Below are 17323 nucleotides of genomic sequence, written 5' to 3'. Positions count from 1 at the left end.
CGACAACAGATTCACCTAACTACTTCAATCAAGCTTGCTAACGCGGCCACACGGACTGAAACAAAGGCGATCAACTCCCTGTTGTTAAACCGTGAACGAGACTCGCGTTCCTGGACGATTCCCCAGCACACCTGGACGACGTCGTTTAATCAACGAGGAGCCTGCGGTGGAAATTCCCTCCTAATTCCAGGAGAATTCAGGGAGGACGACACTACCCCAAATCCTCAACACGTGAGACTCTTAACGCTGGGCATAGTTTATAAGAGGGCAAAGTTATTTGAACTGTAGAGTTAACCAAGCTTTCTGTTAATACATTCTGAATGTGTTTAACTTTATTTTCATAATCTTCATTAAGATTTGTACACACAAGTTCTCCACCTGGCATGCAATCTCCATGTTTTATCTTCTGAATATTTGACAACTTGTTCCCATTCTCAGACACACTACATTAATTTTTGGTTAGTAAGCCAGCGCCATTACTCTTTGTTCTGACCACGTTGGAATAAACCAGCTGAGCTCATTAACATAGTCACGCTGCTCTACTGTTTAAAGTCGGCGCCATTTTAGTTGCTTTGTTCTCCATAGGAGAACTGAGATTACAACTCCGCCTCCTCACACGCGCACAAGCGCGCACACTTACTCCTCCCCTTTTTTTTCTTCACTGTAAATATACTGATCCATGTTGATGCTCTTTGTGTTTTAGAATAGTTGGTTTTAAATAAATGTATCATTTATTTTCACCAAATTGTCTGTGTTGATGTCATTCAAAAGTGGTTGTTGCCAAAACCTCCAAAGAATTCATTGTTAAATCCTTCAGATACCAAACCATTCATTACCTTTAGTTGATAACTAAACTTGTGGTTCTGGTATAATTAGAATATGAGACTGATTCTAAAATTAATGAGACTGATTAATAATTAAGGTAAAACAAATTATATCTACTTTAAAGGATTAGTAGGTGAAACCCCTACAAGTCCAACAGTCTGGATTGTCTTATTTTCTTTTGATAAGCACAGTGGGCTATTATTTTGCCTCTCATGACTGCCTTTAAAGTGTCCCACACTATCTCTGAACCCACTTCCCCATCGTCATTCTGTTGAAAAAACATTTTAATTTCTTCAGCCATTTGTGTTTTGAAATGCTGATTATTTAAAATGCTTGAGTTAAGCCTCCACAGTGTATTTCCCATAGTTCTATTAATTTGGATACTCAATGAAATTGGTGCGTGATCTGACAAATCAATTATACCTATATCATTATGACGTATTCTGTGTCGGTCTCTTTTAAATAAAAAGAAGTAATCAATCCTTGAGTAAACATTGTGGGGCGGGGAGTAATATGTGTAGTCACGTCCTGTTGGGTTCAGGTCCCTCCAGATATCTATTATACCCAATTCTGTCATAAGTATAGACATTTTTTTATGTAATGCATTCCTTGAGTTATCTTTTGTCGAGTCCAATCTTGGATTCAAACGTATATTCCAATCTCCCCCACAAATTACAATACCTTCTGCTTTTGCCATAAGGTCAAACATTTTCCTATAAAATGTAAAATCACTACCAGGTGGTGCATAAACGTTCAATATAGTTATTAGAATGCCCTCTACTTTTCCTGAAACCATGACATACCTTCCCTCTTTATCTTTTATTTCAGATATTTGTTCAAATGGTATTTTATTAGAAAATAAAATTGCAACCCCTCTCCTATGGCCTGATTTATAAGATGAATAATAAATTTTTGAGAAACCTATCCTTTTAAGTTTTTCATGTTCACTAGAATCCAGGTGTGTTTCCTGCAGAAGGACAATATGTGCTTTTTCCTTTTTCATTTTTGTTAAAATCTTACTTCTCTTCACTGGGTTTAGCAGCCCGTTTACATTAAAAGAAATTACTTTAAGATTTTGGTTGTTCATAGTTTATGAAGCATATCCAGTTCTTTCTCATAATTTCCCCACCTCTCTGAGCTGAATTTAAAATTCATAAACATCATGTGACACGTAAACTTCAAAAATCCACACAAAAACAGTGTAATAAAAGTAACTATGGTACATTCAAACAGAACAGCAGATTCCAATGCCGGGGGTCGTTTCAGAAGAGCCCTTTGGGTGCTTAGGTAGTCAATACACCCATAAGGGAATATCCCACTCTTTAGGCAGAGTAGGGCCCTTAAAAGAACGTCCGTGGTAGCATTCGTTATTTCTTTTCCTTTTTAGATCCTGACTTGTTAACTTAATTCAGAAACTTTAATTTCAGATGGCGTAGGAATAATACCTCGTGTGAAATAAATAGTCATGTATGACCGATGTTAATTAAACCGATTAACTGAGAATGTATGGATAACTTATCTATTCCTGTAGTGTAGTTCAGAACGTCTGATCATAGTTCAGTCCTCCACAGTAGGTTTCCGCCTGAACTCCCGCAACTTTTCCCTATAACGTGGTACAGAAGTCGTTTTCCCTGGCTGTGTAGATCCTGTAGCCGGAGCCTGAGCCCGGTGATGTGGGCGACGAGTAACCACCTGCCATTCCGATAAAAGCTGCATCTCTTCGAGGGCCGAATCGGTCTGTGGTTCGAGCACTTGCACCGGTATTCCCCGCGAGGCCATGTCCTTCGTTGCGTCCGCCGCGTTCTGATACAGCCTGGTACCATCCTCGTAAAACACGCGGAGTCTCGCTGGGTAAGGTGTCTGGAATTTGATTTTCTGTTCTTTCAATACTTTCTTTGCTTCCTTATATTCACTGCGTTGTTTAAGGATAGCAGGAGGATAGTCGTGATCCACATAAACACGGGTATTATTATAGAGAACCTCTTTCTTCTGCCAAGCTTTACGAAGCACCACTTCTTTGATTCTATAGCTTGTGAATTTTGCCACTACTGACCGCGGTCTTCCCTGTGGGCCGGATGGTTTCGGGACCAATGCTCTATGCGCTCTCTCGATTCGTAGGTTTTCATCTTGAGGGAAGTCAAGCGCATTGGTAAGAAAATTCTCCAGAAAACTGATCATGTCCTTTCCCTCTGCATCTTCGGGGATGCCATAGATTCGGAGGTTGTCTCTGCGCGAGCGGCCTTCTTGGTCAATTAGCTTGGCCTCCATTTCAGTTTGGCGTCGGAGAAGATGCTGGATCAGCGATGTTGCCGTCTGCAGCCTCTCCTCCGTCTCGCCGATGCGTTCTTCCGCTTGCTCTAATCTGGCGTTCGTTTTATTCAATTCTTGCTTTATGTCTGCAAGCTGTTGCCGGTTGTCCCGTCTGAAATCTTTCAGCTCGTTTAGAATGCTAAGCAGGCTGACCTCTTGTTCTGGCCCGCCATGTTGTTCTTGCTCGGGAGAACCGCTTCGGCTTCGCTGTTCAGCAAAATTCTGGGTTGTGTCGGTCGTCAACATATTTGTCCTTCGCCTTGTTGCAACCCCTTTTTGCATTATCTTAGAAATTCACTTCGGTTTTTATATTCGTTGTGTTTTTAGGGTTGTTTTACTGGAATGTCAGGAGGAGAGCCAAATTACGCTGCCATGTCGTGCCGCGGCGGAACCGTAACCCTCAGCTAATTTCAATGTTACGTTTACCAAAAACAGAGGTGACGCAAATGCAGAGTGATGAATATTTATTAAAAGGGGAACTACAAAACACTAGACAGAAACACCGAACACAAATAGGCACTACGCTATACAACGAAAGGCTAAGACTATGGACCGAGAAACCCAGACAACTAAGCAAAGTAAACACACATAGGAACATACTACACGCACGCTACTTAAACGGAGACGGGGAGAACCATAACACCAAGGGGAGTAACGACAAGGGGAGAGAGAGTAACAAAACCTGACTACACTTAAACACAACGAAGACAGGTCTACAACCGAACACGACGAGGTTACACATAAACCCAAAGTACAAGACGAGAGACGAGACTGACAACAAGGAGCGGAGCAGAAGGGCAACGGGATAAACCATACACAGACAGGAGTGACCAGAGTAAACAAAGAAACATAAATCAAGGACATCAAACCTAGAATATGTATGAAACAGGAAGGCAAGGAGACTCACGTACAATGACAGACGACAAGGGGTAGAACGGAGGGGTTTAAATACACAGAAAACATGGAGGTGAAACGAGACGCAAGTGGGAAAATTGAGGACATGGGCGTGGCAGACAGAGGGGAAACCAAGGGAACAGGGAAAACTAGGCGGGACCAGTTAGGAGGGAGGAGCTGGACGTGATGCTCAATCTCAGCTAATGTTCTGTGATAACATTTGAATGATGAAATCAAAAACATTTTTATGTGCCTTTAAGATTGTTTATAATTCATCATAAACTGAATCAGTCAAATGCTTATCTACCTTCTTGTAGCTCGTACTGGTGGAGTCATCGTCCGTCTTATTTAGAGAAGCTAAGCGGTCTCTACGGGTGTAGCTGGTTTTGTTCGGTCTGTCTGAACATTCCACACCACTGGAATCGGACCTGTCACAAATAAAGGTACACATTTTAAGTTAAACACTTCGTTATTTCTGGAAAAATTATTTTTCTTATGTCTTCCTATGAATGAGAGCAAAAAAAAGAGGAAATGCTTTAAATCTAAAGTTCTATACTCACCTAGATATTCTGTCATGCTGTAAAACAAAGCAAATTCAATGTTATTTTATGATAGCATACTATTATATCACCTTAAATATGTATACTTATTCGATCTATTGTGAAGTCTGCATAGGAAAACATGGAACAAATAACAACAGATTCACTCAGCCTTTAAGAACCAGCATGCACAACACCAGAGATTAGCTCCAACCTTACACTAAAAAGGTATGAGCAATGAAAACTACAAATCCTGAAAATTGAATCACAATCAGAAGCATTACATAATAGAAGGATGTAACCAGAAAATATACTGTACATATATAATACATATACACATTTATGAACTACATGAATAGCTAATTATAATTATTACCAAGTGAACTGTGGTTGAAAACAATCTAACAATCTAACTAACAGAACTTCAGTAAACCTCTTTGGGGACCTTTTTTAAATTTAATTGGTTTTGTGTCCAATACTTTTGTGACTGTTTACCCTGGACAGTCAATGTTACAATTGCTTAGCCAACCAAAAAAAAAAAAAAAAGCTAAAACATCACCAGGGGTGCTGAGTCTTATCCTGTGAAGGCAGACTTTCTACAGTTACAAACACTCCATGTACACAATAAAATAACTTTAAAAAATCTCTCCACCCAAAGCACTTAAAAGAAACCTAAAAGTAAAAAAATATGAAACAGAAAACCCAGACCTGCATTGATTTAAAAACACCTGTTTACATCCTGCTTAAGTGAATCATGCCAAAAAAGGTCTGACGCTACACAGGTGACAGAATAAAATTAGAATAAAACCAGGCAAAACAGCATCAGAGCCACTGGACAACAAGAACCGTTGAAGCAGGATTCAGCCTATTACCATCCATGAATTAAACATAGCCAAAAATCTTTAGATTGGTCGGCTATTGCATATGGAATTATGTGGAAGTTAGTTCACCGATATATAACCAGAACCTGAGGAGAGCTTTACCAAAGATGACACCAGCAACCACTGCTCAATTTACCGCAACAATGCAGTCAGCGTGAGGTTATTTGCCTTGACAATAACTTTCTAAATAAGAAAAACAGTTTTCAGCATCTAGAGAAGTAATATTCAGACATGCCACAGCCCACAAACACTTGCTTCAGAACACAATGTTCTTGGTATAACAGGCAGGGAGACTTCTCAGGTGTGGGTCAGCTTATGGCTTTCCCCCCCAAGGCCATTTATACACTGCAGCTCCTCATGAATTACAAGGTAATCAGGCAGCAAATTAAAGACATACCCAGAACTAAGTGGCCAGGGAACGTTAACCCTTAACCTGCCACATATAGTCAGTTCGGATGCAAGTGACGCAACTGTTCAAGGTAGACCAGGACAATACGTTTACCATATAAGCAAACTGATGTGGGACCAGAAGAAGCAGGAATAGACATTCTTATGTGTGCCAAGGCAAGTTGATGAAAACACTTAATAATAATTATGAGGGTCAATGGCACTGAGCAACAGACTTTGTGTTTATCGACAGCTGTTTTGGAACAGGGGTGGTGGTCGCTGATTTGTGAGTGTGTAAAATGTTTGCAGTTCTCCAGTGCAGTGCTTATGGAGGTAATGAAATAACAGCATAAAAGTGTTTAAAGTTAAGAATGCAAGGGGAGTCTGGGACAAAGAAGGACCTGTGCCAAGCCAGTGTTTTATAATAGATCAGAAGATATACAACACAAGCTGGGTTTCAGCCATTCATCTGGCTGACTTATAGATATAGAAGTGCTTATTGTAATCTCTCTTAGTAGTTGATATAGTTTGATAATTTGGATAAGCAGATGTTTACTAAGTTGAACTTTAGTAAGCACTTTAAGCACAATGCTATATTGTTACTATGTCCATCCCATAACTACCGTACAGCAGTCAGGATAACTGAATTATGTTAACAAAAATAGCCATAGTGAAAAAAGTTATTAAAACATAAATCCTCTGATTGATCATAAGTGTTTAATCATAGTTTTCCTTGTTAACCTCAAAGGCTAAGGGCTTGTACATACTTTTTTTCTCCACACAGTGGAAAAAGCATGAGACATGTCCCCATTCTTTTTTTAAATAAATAAAGGATCATTTAAAAAGCCAGATCGTGTGTTTACTGCAGATGGGGAAATTGAAACTTTATCAGTATTTTTCTTGGTAATATAAGTGTCATTGTAATATATGAAAACAAAATAATGTAACAGTATAATAGCTGTTGGCCTAATATGGTTGGTTAGAAGGGAGAAACAGAAACAGGCAGAAGTGTGTGTGTGTGTGTGTGTGTGTGTGTGGGAACAGGGATGTAATTTGGATTGTATATCCACCTCTTACATTCCTTGATATTAGAGGTTGATCTGTGCCACTGAGTGAGAGTGTAAGAGATGAAGATGCATCCTGTTTAGATAAATCCACACTGAACTGTATAATGTTGTGGAAGAAAATGTTCTGTCCTGTCTGAATGACCTTAAACTACCAAAAAAGGACACCGAATGACCACAGTGATTTAAAAAAAATCTAAAATTGAATGAATGAATGTTCGATTTATATAACGCCTTTCCAAATTCCCAAGGCGCTTTACAATTTAACACAGGTACAATTCACAAGACAACCAATCACACACACACCGGTGAGAAGCGGCAGCCAATTGCGCACAGCGTACTCTCTACCGGGATCCACAGCCCCCTGGGGGACTGAATGGGGTGCAGGAAGGGGAGAGAGGACAGACCCTAGTGGCAGAGCACCATCCACCACTGGGCATACAAGCACACACGCACACAGACACAGACACTACTTTTTATTGAACATAGAGACACAGACACACACTCAGGGAGAATTTTTTGTTGACTGCCAAGTTACCTAACCTCCATGTTTTTGGACTGTGGGAGGAAACCGGAGATCCCGGAGGAAACCCACGCAAACACAGGGAGAACATGGAAACTCCACTCAGATAGGGACTTGAACCCAAGACCCCAGTGCTGAGAGGCAAACGTGCTAACCACCAAGCCACCGTGTTACCCACGGTAATATAAGTGTCATTGTAATATATGAAAACAAAATAATGTAACAGTATAATAGCTGTTGGCCTAATATGGTTGGTTAGAAGGGAGAAACAGAAACAGGCAGAAGTGTGTGTGTGTGTGTGTGTGTGTGTGTGTGTGTGTGTGTGTGTGTGTGTGTGTGTGTGTGTGTGTGTGTGTGTGTGTGTGTGTGTGGGAACAGGGATGTAATTTGGATTGTATATCCACCTCTTACATTCCTTGATATTAGAGGTTGATCTGTGCCACTGAGTGAGAGTGTAAGAGATGAAGATGCATCCTGTTTAGATAAATCCACACTGAACTGTATAATGTTGTGGAAGAAAATGTTCTGTCCTGTCTGAATGACCTTAAACTACCAAAAAAGGACACAGAATGACCACAGTGATTTTAAAAAAATCTGAAATTGTGCTTAGAAAGGTCATTTCACCATGTCCATGTTTGCAGCTTGCATGTTAATAAAGACATCAATGCCAAGGGCATAAACACAGCCACCCTGAGTGAGTACATGAGTAAATAGGTGAATTAATTCATTAGTGAGTTAGTCATGCTTGGCCATGTCTTGTACCTGTACACATGTTGTTTCACATCTCTTTAAAATGCCAGTTTTTTTCTTAGCTCAGTGGTGCTGAGTATGAGGGGAAAGTACACTAGGAGGCACGAGAGCGGAGGACACGTGCTGGTCTTAGAGAGGCGCAGTCTTGAGAATGTTTACACAGCTCTGGCAAAGACGCCTGTCCTTATGTGGTCATACTACACAGCGCTGCTGCTTGAAAAACTTGCTGAATGCAGCCCAGCTGAACTATTCACCACAGCACACAGCCACATCACACATGCAAATTTATCAAAATGTATCTACTGACCACATAGTATATAGAGGTCTGCTTACCAGACCACACATGTAAGTCTAGTGAGTCATTTAAGTTTGCACAATGAAATTATTGCAGATTGAGACATCCTCACAGAACTAAAGTCTGCTAAATAAACTGAAATAGCATTCAGTGCATGTTGAATCATGCTCTCTTCCTGTATAGCAAAATCTTAAATGCAGTATTTGATCCACAGTATGATGGTCCACAAAGTGCATTTAAACTGAGCAGAAAAAAAAGACGCGTGTGTTGTTTTGAACATCAGGAGTTGATTTGACTGGATAGCAAGGCAAACTCATTTTACTAGACCACCATCTACAGCCCAATGCTGGAAAGTCTCAGAATAAAGTATTTTTAAATAAATTGTGTGGTCTACTGTGTCTATCTGGTATCTTGCAAACAAATCTGCTGTGTTCAATGCCAAAATAATAATACTTTGAAACTGATCTTTATAACCACAGTAAACAATGAAGTCCCTTGTTTGTTAACATAGCTAGATACCTAGATAGCTACTACACTAATGTGTTCAGACCTACCACTAAGAATCAAATCATGTCCAGGCAGTCATGGCCTGGCGGTTAGGGAACTGGTCTTGTGACCGGAGGGTCGTGGGTTCGATTCCCAGACAGGCCATGACTGAGGTGCCCTTGAGCAAGACACCTAACCCCAACTGCTCCCCGGGCGCCGGGCTAGGGCTGCCCACCGCTCTGGGCACGTGTGATCCACAGCCCCCTAGTAATCACTAGTGTGTGTGTGTGTGTGTGTGTTCTGACTGCACAGATGGGTTAAAAGCGGAGAACAAATTTCGATTGGGGTGTAAAAAATCACAATTGACAAAATATGGCACATTTCAATTTCATTTCAAATCTGGAAGCCATCCTCCTCATCACGCAACAAACAAAAGAATTCATAGTGTTAGTGACTAGTGAGACCACACCAACATAATATAGTTTTGTTTTACATTTATGCTGTTTTTAATTGTTTATCTATTGGTGAGATTGGTGTTCAACAGCTGTGTTGCACATGGCGTAATTAGTGTGTTAAAGTGTGTGCCGTAAGAAATGCAGTTTTAAGACGCTAAGACTCTAAGTTAAAAACAGTTTGTTGTGCAGCACAGCTCTTGAGTTTTAATTCCAGACTGGGAGTCGAGCAAGTGTTTACAAGCTTGTGTTTATGCCACAACAGCATAATTACTTTATTTCTGTGGCTCACTTGGTAGAGGTAGAACAAGGCTTTAACATTATCAAGGTTATGGATTCAATTCATGACGCACACACGCCATCACACTGATAAATAATCTTCAATGTTCATAAGTTCTCTCATATCACTCCACTACTGCACTGTGGCTGCTTGAATTGTTACTTGTCTACAAAGCTTAACATGAACCTGCTCCTTCCTGAATGATAGCAAGGGTGAAAATCTGCTCTGAAGCCCAGGCTTCAAGTTCAGCCCAGGTTCACTTTATAGTTCAAGATGTTTTTTTTCTGTTTTGGTTTCCAGTTGGGGGAATAAACTCCCACTCACTCCTTACTGTCTTCACACCCTAACTGAAGACTCGTCTCTTTGAACATAATCTAATCATGGAGACAGAATAATCATGGACTTATAGGAACACTTTACATTCACACTTGAACTGTCTTGATTTAGCAGTTTTTGTAGTAATTGCACATAAATTGCATTGTATTTCATAGCATTGAATTATTATATATTGCATCTCTAAATGTTCATCTCCCTGAAAAACCTACTGGCGTCATCTTGCTTCTGACAATATCTCACATTAAGGGCATTGTTGGACTAGCTCAGTACGCTATTCCAAATGTCTAAGTAGACAAATAAGCACTTTTGTCATTCCCTCTGGATAAGAGCATCTGCTTAATGCCATAAAAATGTAAATGTAGATGTAGATAAATTACCATGAACAAGAGCATCTGCCAAATGCTAAAAATGAAATTAAATGCACACTTTCTATTACAGCAACATCTTTAACCCTCTGTGTAGCTGAAAAACAGTGAAACATCTCATAATGTCCTCACCTATCGGTACAAAGACACAGTCCTGCATGTCAACACATATGAACCAACAGTTAATCAAAGTTTGTTATACTGTTAAAGCATCTAATCATGAACCAATCCACTTTAACATAAATGCAAACATCCAACCAATTATCCATAATCAATTAAAACATTTTCCTTTTAACCATAAGGTCCTCTGTAACTGGTATGCTCACAGATGTGTTTCACCTGTGCTGCTGAAACAGCAGAATGTCCCTCGTGACAGGTACTCCAGACTAATATTTTGAGGTCCATATTGTGGGACATGACAGCTTCTGGTCTGGCTCCTAGTTGATCACTGTAATCATGTCCATGTCACAACTAGAGACCTTATGACACTGGTCCTGTTTGCTCAGTAATGATACTAGGAATCCACAAACCTTTTCAAAGTACATACCTGACATTGCCATCCTTCTATAAGTACTCTGGAAAGTACACAGTTCATTCGAGTAGTTCTCCCCCACCTGTTTTGAGTTGAGTCTTATCCAGGTACGCATTATGTAGTGCACGGAGTGTTTCTGTGACAACTGAAGTCCCTAAATCAGTTGTTTTAGCTAAAGGAAGGTGAGACAAACACCTAAGGGACAGCTAAGTGAAAGCAGGATAGCACAATGCCATTTGCCAATGCTTCACATGCAAATGTGACCCACTAAGATCATAGTGCAATAACATTTTGTCCCTAGTTCTTAGCACTTTGTAATTCTTGTGGTGGTGGTGCCCCTTTATAGCTCTGAGCTTGTCCATGACTGGTGTACACCCTCTCTATCCAGCATATAACGCAGATTTGAATCTGTGTTTTGCTCCATCCACACTTATCAAGGAACACATCCTCCAAGTTCTACAAAATCTCCTTATTATTGTTGCCTGACCCTAGTAGGTCATACAGACAGACAACAATACTAAGATCCTTCAATACGTTTTCTATAATCCTCTGGAATATTGACACTGCAGAACTGATGCTAGAAGGAAGTCTATTGTACACAAACATGCCTCAATTTGTATTTATGGTAGTGTATATTAGTATATTAGTGTACTCAGCATGTAGCAGCATTTGTTTCTGAATCTAATTAAATTGGACATTTACTACATTGCTCAAATTTCTTTAATCCTCAGTAGAGGATGCTTCTACACCTGTCTTCCGATATACAATAATCTTTTAATCCCCACATATATGCCATGACTTGTACAGCTTGACTTGAGATTATTGGATCCCCCACTCACTATCTTTTCAATGAGATCATGTCTTTTCTAGACTGCAGTTCCTTGTATACCTGCTCTTTCATTGCAAATGCCAGGGGGCCATTCTCCAAAAACTCATCTGCATCTGACTTTTCTAGGATGTGTAATCCATCCCTGAAAACCTGGAACCCCCCTTACCCCCATGTTCTTGCTGTCCTGCTTTTCCTTCTGCCTTTAATCTACCACCAAATTTGCCTAGTCTTTTGTAGCCAGTTTATTCTGAATAAGGCTTATCCATCACCCACCCACCCCCCCACCCCGCCCATGAATATGACTGACTGCTTAACATTCTGGACATCATAGCATATCGTAACATTAAACTGTCATTTGACATTTATTTCTTGTGTGTAGGCTCACATCTGCTGTTTGTCACCCAAGATGAATGCTAATATGTGAATGTATATAGTTTCATCTCCTATGCTCAAACACTCTTGCAAACATTAAGCTGTCCTCAGTCAGTAGCTGCCTTGCTCTGTATTCCACATCGTCGAGGCTGATGCCCAGGTGGCCATGAGCACCACACCATTTCAGCACACTGTGTCACCATTTACGCTCGCATCGGGCTTAAAGCAACACCATTCCGCAGTGACCAGCAGTTAAGGCTCATTGTACCTCTTCAAAATGTTCACTATTTGTTTGAATACCTCAACCTTCAATCTTAGCTGGCTGTGTGAGGTTTCTCACCAACCTATATGATGTGGTGACAACAGCACCGCTACTTTATTTTCAAAAGTTACGCATGTTTTAAATATGCACTCCACTTGTGCACTTTGTATCTTAATGTCAGGTTTGAGTTTGTTTATTTTGCCAAAAAATGCCATTAAACTTCATCACCACTTTTATATGTCTCACATAAACTTGACCAGACATGAAATCACTACTGAATGTGACCATTAAGGCTTCTTTCCCATAAAACACACACACACTCTCTCAATCTCTCTCTCGCTCTCTCTGTGCATGCATTCTCTCCATTACAGCAACAGTGCAATGTTAATCACCACGTAGCATTCAGTACTTTACATCTTCTATGGGTGAGCACAGACATCATAGGCAGAGACAAAAGCTGTTTTATATTATTTAAAAAATAAATAAAGATCCAATTGCCTGTGTGAGAGGTCTATCAAGATTGTACATGATATGTTGTTCTTGCTCTCTACTGGAGCAAAAGTTTAAATTGAACTAATTAAAAATTTTCTATGAATTTTGCCTTTTTTATTATGAACTTGCACTTATTAAACAGCAGTTTAGTTTATTCAAGAAATGATTTTAGCTACGCAAACTGAGGGAACAGGAGGAACTGACTTGTGCAACCATGCTGACAATCTGCCTGATCATTGTTCCTTCAGGGAAGAAGAGGGAAAGACAAAGAAACAAAATCACAGACTCCACACTGTAGGCAAACAAGGAGCGGCAGAGCAGACGTAGAGCAGACAGTGCATCTGCCATATAAGGATCTCACTGCATCAGACCCATGGTGATGGTCCCCAAAACAGATACAGTATATGTGCGAGCAACACCGTCAACTAAACTGGCTCATAACTGCAGGTATGTGTAGTATGTGGATCGAAAAAGTCGGGATTTCAATGGGGGAGTTTGAAATGGAATACAACAAAGAAACATCTACCAGTGTATACGTACAGTCCCACATGCATTCAGTATCAGGATGCTGACAATATGCAATATGTTTATAATGAGCATGGTCTTCCATAGTCAGATATGCTTTCAGTAAAATGCAGGCCTACATCAGAAAAAATAGTGGACTTTTCCTTACTAAAGTAAGCAGCATGTTTCAATGACAAAGAGGTCTGTAGGCATACATTGGTGATATCTTAGTGCACACATTCAGTAACATTTACTATAGTAAACTAAAGAAGTGTGAACATGTAAATAATCAGATACCTATTCAGCTTTTATTGTACACTCTTATTTTTCATTAATTCTCACATTCCCTCTTCCTACATTCCCCACTAAAAGCTCACTGGTTCTTGCCAGCTCGCAAAGTGGAAAAGGTAAGTCTGTATACCCAAATGTAGTATTACAATACAAACTTCCATAAAAGCTATTTTTAGTGCAATACTATTTCTTATACTCTCAGATTTCTTTCTCTGATTAATGTGAGACATATTTCATTGCCTGACTAATTTCTTGCCTGATCCACACCACCACCACGATATGTCTCCTGCTTCTACCCTGTCACTCCTCCTTTTTCTTAGAAGGAAACCGAGCCAGACCAAGTTCATCTTCATCATGGAAATTTCTGGTCCACTTGTATAATCTTAGATTTGGGTATGATGAAAAAACTGTTTAAGCATTCATTCACTGAGTGGCCTATATCGCTTATGCCCATCTGCTGTGGATTTGAAAATAATATTTTGTGAACATTTGATATTTATTCCTGAAATACTACAAAATTAGTTAACTCTCCCAAAAGCGATTTCTAAACTGTTCATAGATTCATAATTTTTTTTATTTGCATAGTTCCACTAATCATCTTAAGGCTAAGCAGTTGAGGTGCTTGTGGTGGATGCAAACATCATGCATCACATCACTAGAGTCAGCCCAGCTGAAGAACAGCACCTGCTGATTTACAAGCTTCTTTTTACTGAAGTAAACACGTCATCTCAGATCCACACTGCCTTTAATGGTCACTTACTCTCCCTGAGCTTGTGTTTGTTCTGAGGTCTAAAAAGAGGACCCATAAATAACTGTAGTCATAAGTGACAGCATATAATTGCAATGCAATTAAATATCTATTATATCCATCTCCGTATGTCCTTCAATGCAAAGCAACAATCTATTATTTTACAATTCTATATATCTTAGTTAAAAACTGAAATACTACTAGTACTAGTAAATGAACTAGTACTAGTACTAGTAAATGAACTAGTACTAGTGCTCCATATCCTCAATTATGCAATGTTTCTGTAAAACCTCATTGTCTGCTTATACTTTAAAGCTCCAATTAAGTTGTTTACTGATGCTGTAAAGAATTGAGAACGACTTTTAAAATTAATCCATAAAAACATTAATCCAGTCAAACTTTGATCTACATGACTTATCAAAAGCAAATATAATAAACTGTATTACAGTACAGTTTTCATTTCTGTAAAGTGAAAACACTGAAGCGTTAAAAAAAACAAAAAAACAAACAAAAAAACATTGCGGTGTATGCCATATTCCCTCAGAAATCATAACCACTAATTATTAACTGCATAAAATAAACTTAATTTAAATACATTTAAAATCCTTGTACTTTGTCATGGTCAGCTGTCACTGATCATTGATACGCAAGTCACAATATCATGACAAAACATGACCTACAACGTGATCTATTTCTTGAACTAGTCACTATCTCTGCAAGTTCTGCTCACTGTACTTTATAGTAAGCCAATGGCTTAAAAGTCTTTCCTCCTGCCAGTCACAACAGTTCTATTACTCTGTTCAAACAGCATAACAGACCTCAAGCACAACCCTCCAATTTCCTGCTGAAAAAAAAAACCCGAAACACACACAGCTGGTTCTTACTCGCAAGCTTTTGGAGCTGGGGGACGGGGAGGAGGGTGGCGAGTCCAACACAGACTTCCTGGTGCGAGAGGACAGGTCCTTGTTACGCGAATAGAGGGACGACATATCTCCAAAATCAACAACGATGGTGAGTGTAGCAAAACACTCAGAGAACAGCAGCTGAACTGGCCATGACAAATAACAGAGAGGATGCACTCAACAGGTGTATATATATAGGAGACAGAACGAGAGAGAGAGAAGGAGTGGAGTGGAGTTGTTCTCTCCGTGTTCCCTGTGCTGGGACTCTCCGCCGTTCTGAACTTCCCTCCTCCTCAGAGTGCAGCGATCATTAGAGAAAGATGGAGGGGTGGAACTGCTGCTCCCCCCCCCCCCCCCCCACAACATCTCCACTCCCCCAATCTCTGTTTCTCTCTCCCTTTCTCCGTGTCTCCCACAAACACACTCCCCATTGATAACCTCAACCTCAAAATTATCTGTTTATGACTTTTTACAAGCTGCTCAAGTGTTACACCAGTTGATTTATTTTCATTGGTATGCTGGCTGATTGTTTTCTTTCTTATTCTAATTCGTTTCAGATCACATCTGACCTGAAGCTCTATATGAAGGAAACTATGGTCAAGGATATTCTGTGTGCATGTGTCTGGTGTCATGAGCAGTGTTGACTGAAGACTTCATAATGTACACTAAAACAGCAGCAGTTAAACAAAAGGTGTTGAACTGTGGTGAATGTTTCTGAACCATTTATAAGTTTCTATTTTTCTGCATAAATTTGACCTAAAATCCTAAAAGTAGATAAAAAGAAACAAATCAAACAATTGAGTAAACATATTGCAGTCTATCATTTATTTATTGAGCAAAATGAACTTTCAAGGACCACTGTAGCTATATGTCAATTACCTTTGGTAAAGGTAAAAAAAAAGATTTATCTTACTTTCACAACAGTATTTTTTATTGTTTGTTTAAATTTTCCTGACTAATAATCTTAAATTGAATTTGCCATCATCTGCAGAGATGATCTGGAAGCTTGGAGATCACTTCATCATATAGACCTCTACTGCTTCTATTTTCTACTGACCTGCAGGCCAGGCCTGTGGAGGCCTTGAGAGGCTCATTTAACAAAGTGGATTTCTGTTGATGCAGGAAGCAGGCTGCCTCTAGAGTTTAGGTTCAGCAGAGCTGACCTAGTCCTCCTCTTTATGACTTTCCACATGGAACAATCCTATCAGTGAGCACAGAAAAGGCCAGTGCACACTGCCTCCTCACATACCCAGATGTTCAATCCAATACATGACCTCACCTTCTCTTCTCTAAACCTAATATATTTACTCCAGTGTGAGAGGCACTTCTTGCATAAGGTCTTGACACAGCATGCTGTACTAAAGGTACTAAATGTGTGTGTGTGTGTGTGTGTGTGTGTGTGTGTGTGTGTGTGTGTGTGTGTGTGTGTGTGTGTGTGTGTGTGTGTGTGTGTGTGTGTGTGTGTGTGTGTGTGTGTGTGTATAAAGTAATTCAGCATCGTCAACGGCAGAACAGGAAATGGAAAATATTTCTCACAGAATGTTAACTGTGAGAAGATCTTTCTGTGCTGCATCTGAAAGCCTAGGGTCAAGAGAAGGCCAGTTCCACTGTAAACACACAGATAGGCACAAATGCACGCAGACACAAATGCGTCTCCCCACCCCCTTAGCCCCAAATCAGGAACAAACACACAATCAAAAGTAATATGACGAGCTCTACACAAGAAATGTATTTACACTAGTCACAGTGGATGAGTTATAAGCATTTAGAGTACTGATTTTGCCATTAATATTTGAATTTATGGTCAGTCATATGTGGAAAACAGCAATAGGCATAATGAAAAGGGAAGCTGAACTTTGACACTGAGGCACACATACAATAAGGCACACATACAATAAGGCACACATACAATGAGGCACACATACAATGAGGCACACATACAATGAGGCACACATACTCTTTCTTTCTACCTCCCCCAATCAAAGATTCAAACAATAATTATAG

The 17323-nt window shown here is 39.8% G+C and overlaps 1 protein-coding gene across 4 annotated transcripts in view; it reads right to left on the bottom strand.

Annotated features, from left to right (window-relative positions):
• Nucleotides 1-15610, bottom strand: part of LOC143484901 (protein phosphatase 1 regulatory subunit 12B-like) — a 39707-nt gene extending 24097 nt beyond the window's left edge. For 2 of the 4 annotated variants that reach the window (XR_013122738.1, XM_076983942.1), the window contains exons 1-3: nucleotides 15302-15609; nucleotides 4590-4606; nucleotides 4337-4457 (exon numbers count right to left, since the gene is read on the bottom strand). Coding sequence is in view for 3 of the 4 variants with exons in the window: in XM_076983942.1 (XP_076840057.1) it covers nucleotides 4337-4457; nucleotides 4590-4606; nucleotides 15302-15406 (243 nt within the window). In the remaining variant the exon portion in view is untranslated. Of the gene's footprint in view, nucleotides 1-4336; nucleotides 4458-4589; nucleotides 4607-15301 lie in introns of all 4 variants that reach the window. The other 2 variants (XM_076983940.1, XM_076983941.1) reach the window with 1 other exon arrangement.
• Nucleotides 15611-17323: the final 1713 nt, after the last annotated feature.

Source organism: Brachyhypopomus gauderio, chromosome 21 (assembly GCF_052324685.1).
Source record: "Brachyhypopomus gauderio isolate BG-103 chromosome 21, BGAUD_0.2, whole genome shotgun sequence".
NCBI lineage: Eukaryota > Metazoa > Chordata > Actinopteri > Gymnotiformes > Hypopomidae > Brachyhypopomus > Brachyhypopomus gauderio.
Note: the sequence above shows the minus strand (reverse complement) of the source record. Positions and strands in the feature narration are given on the sequence as shown.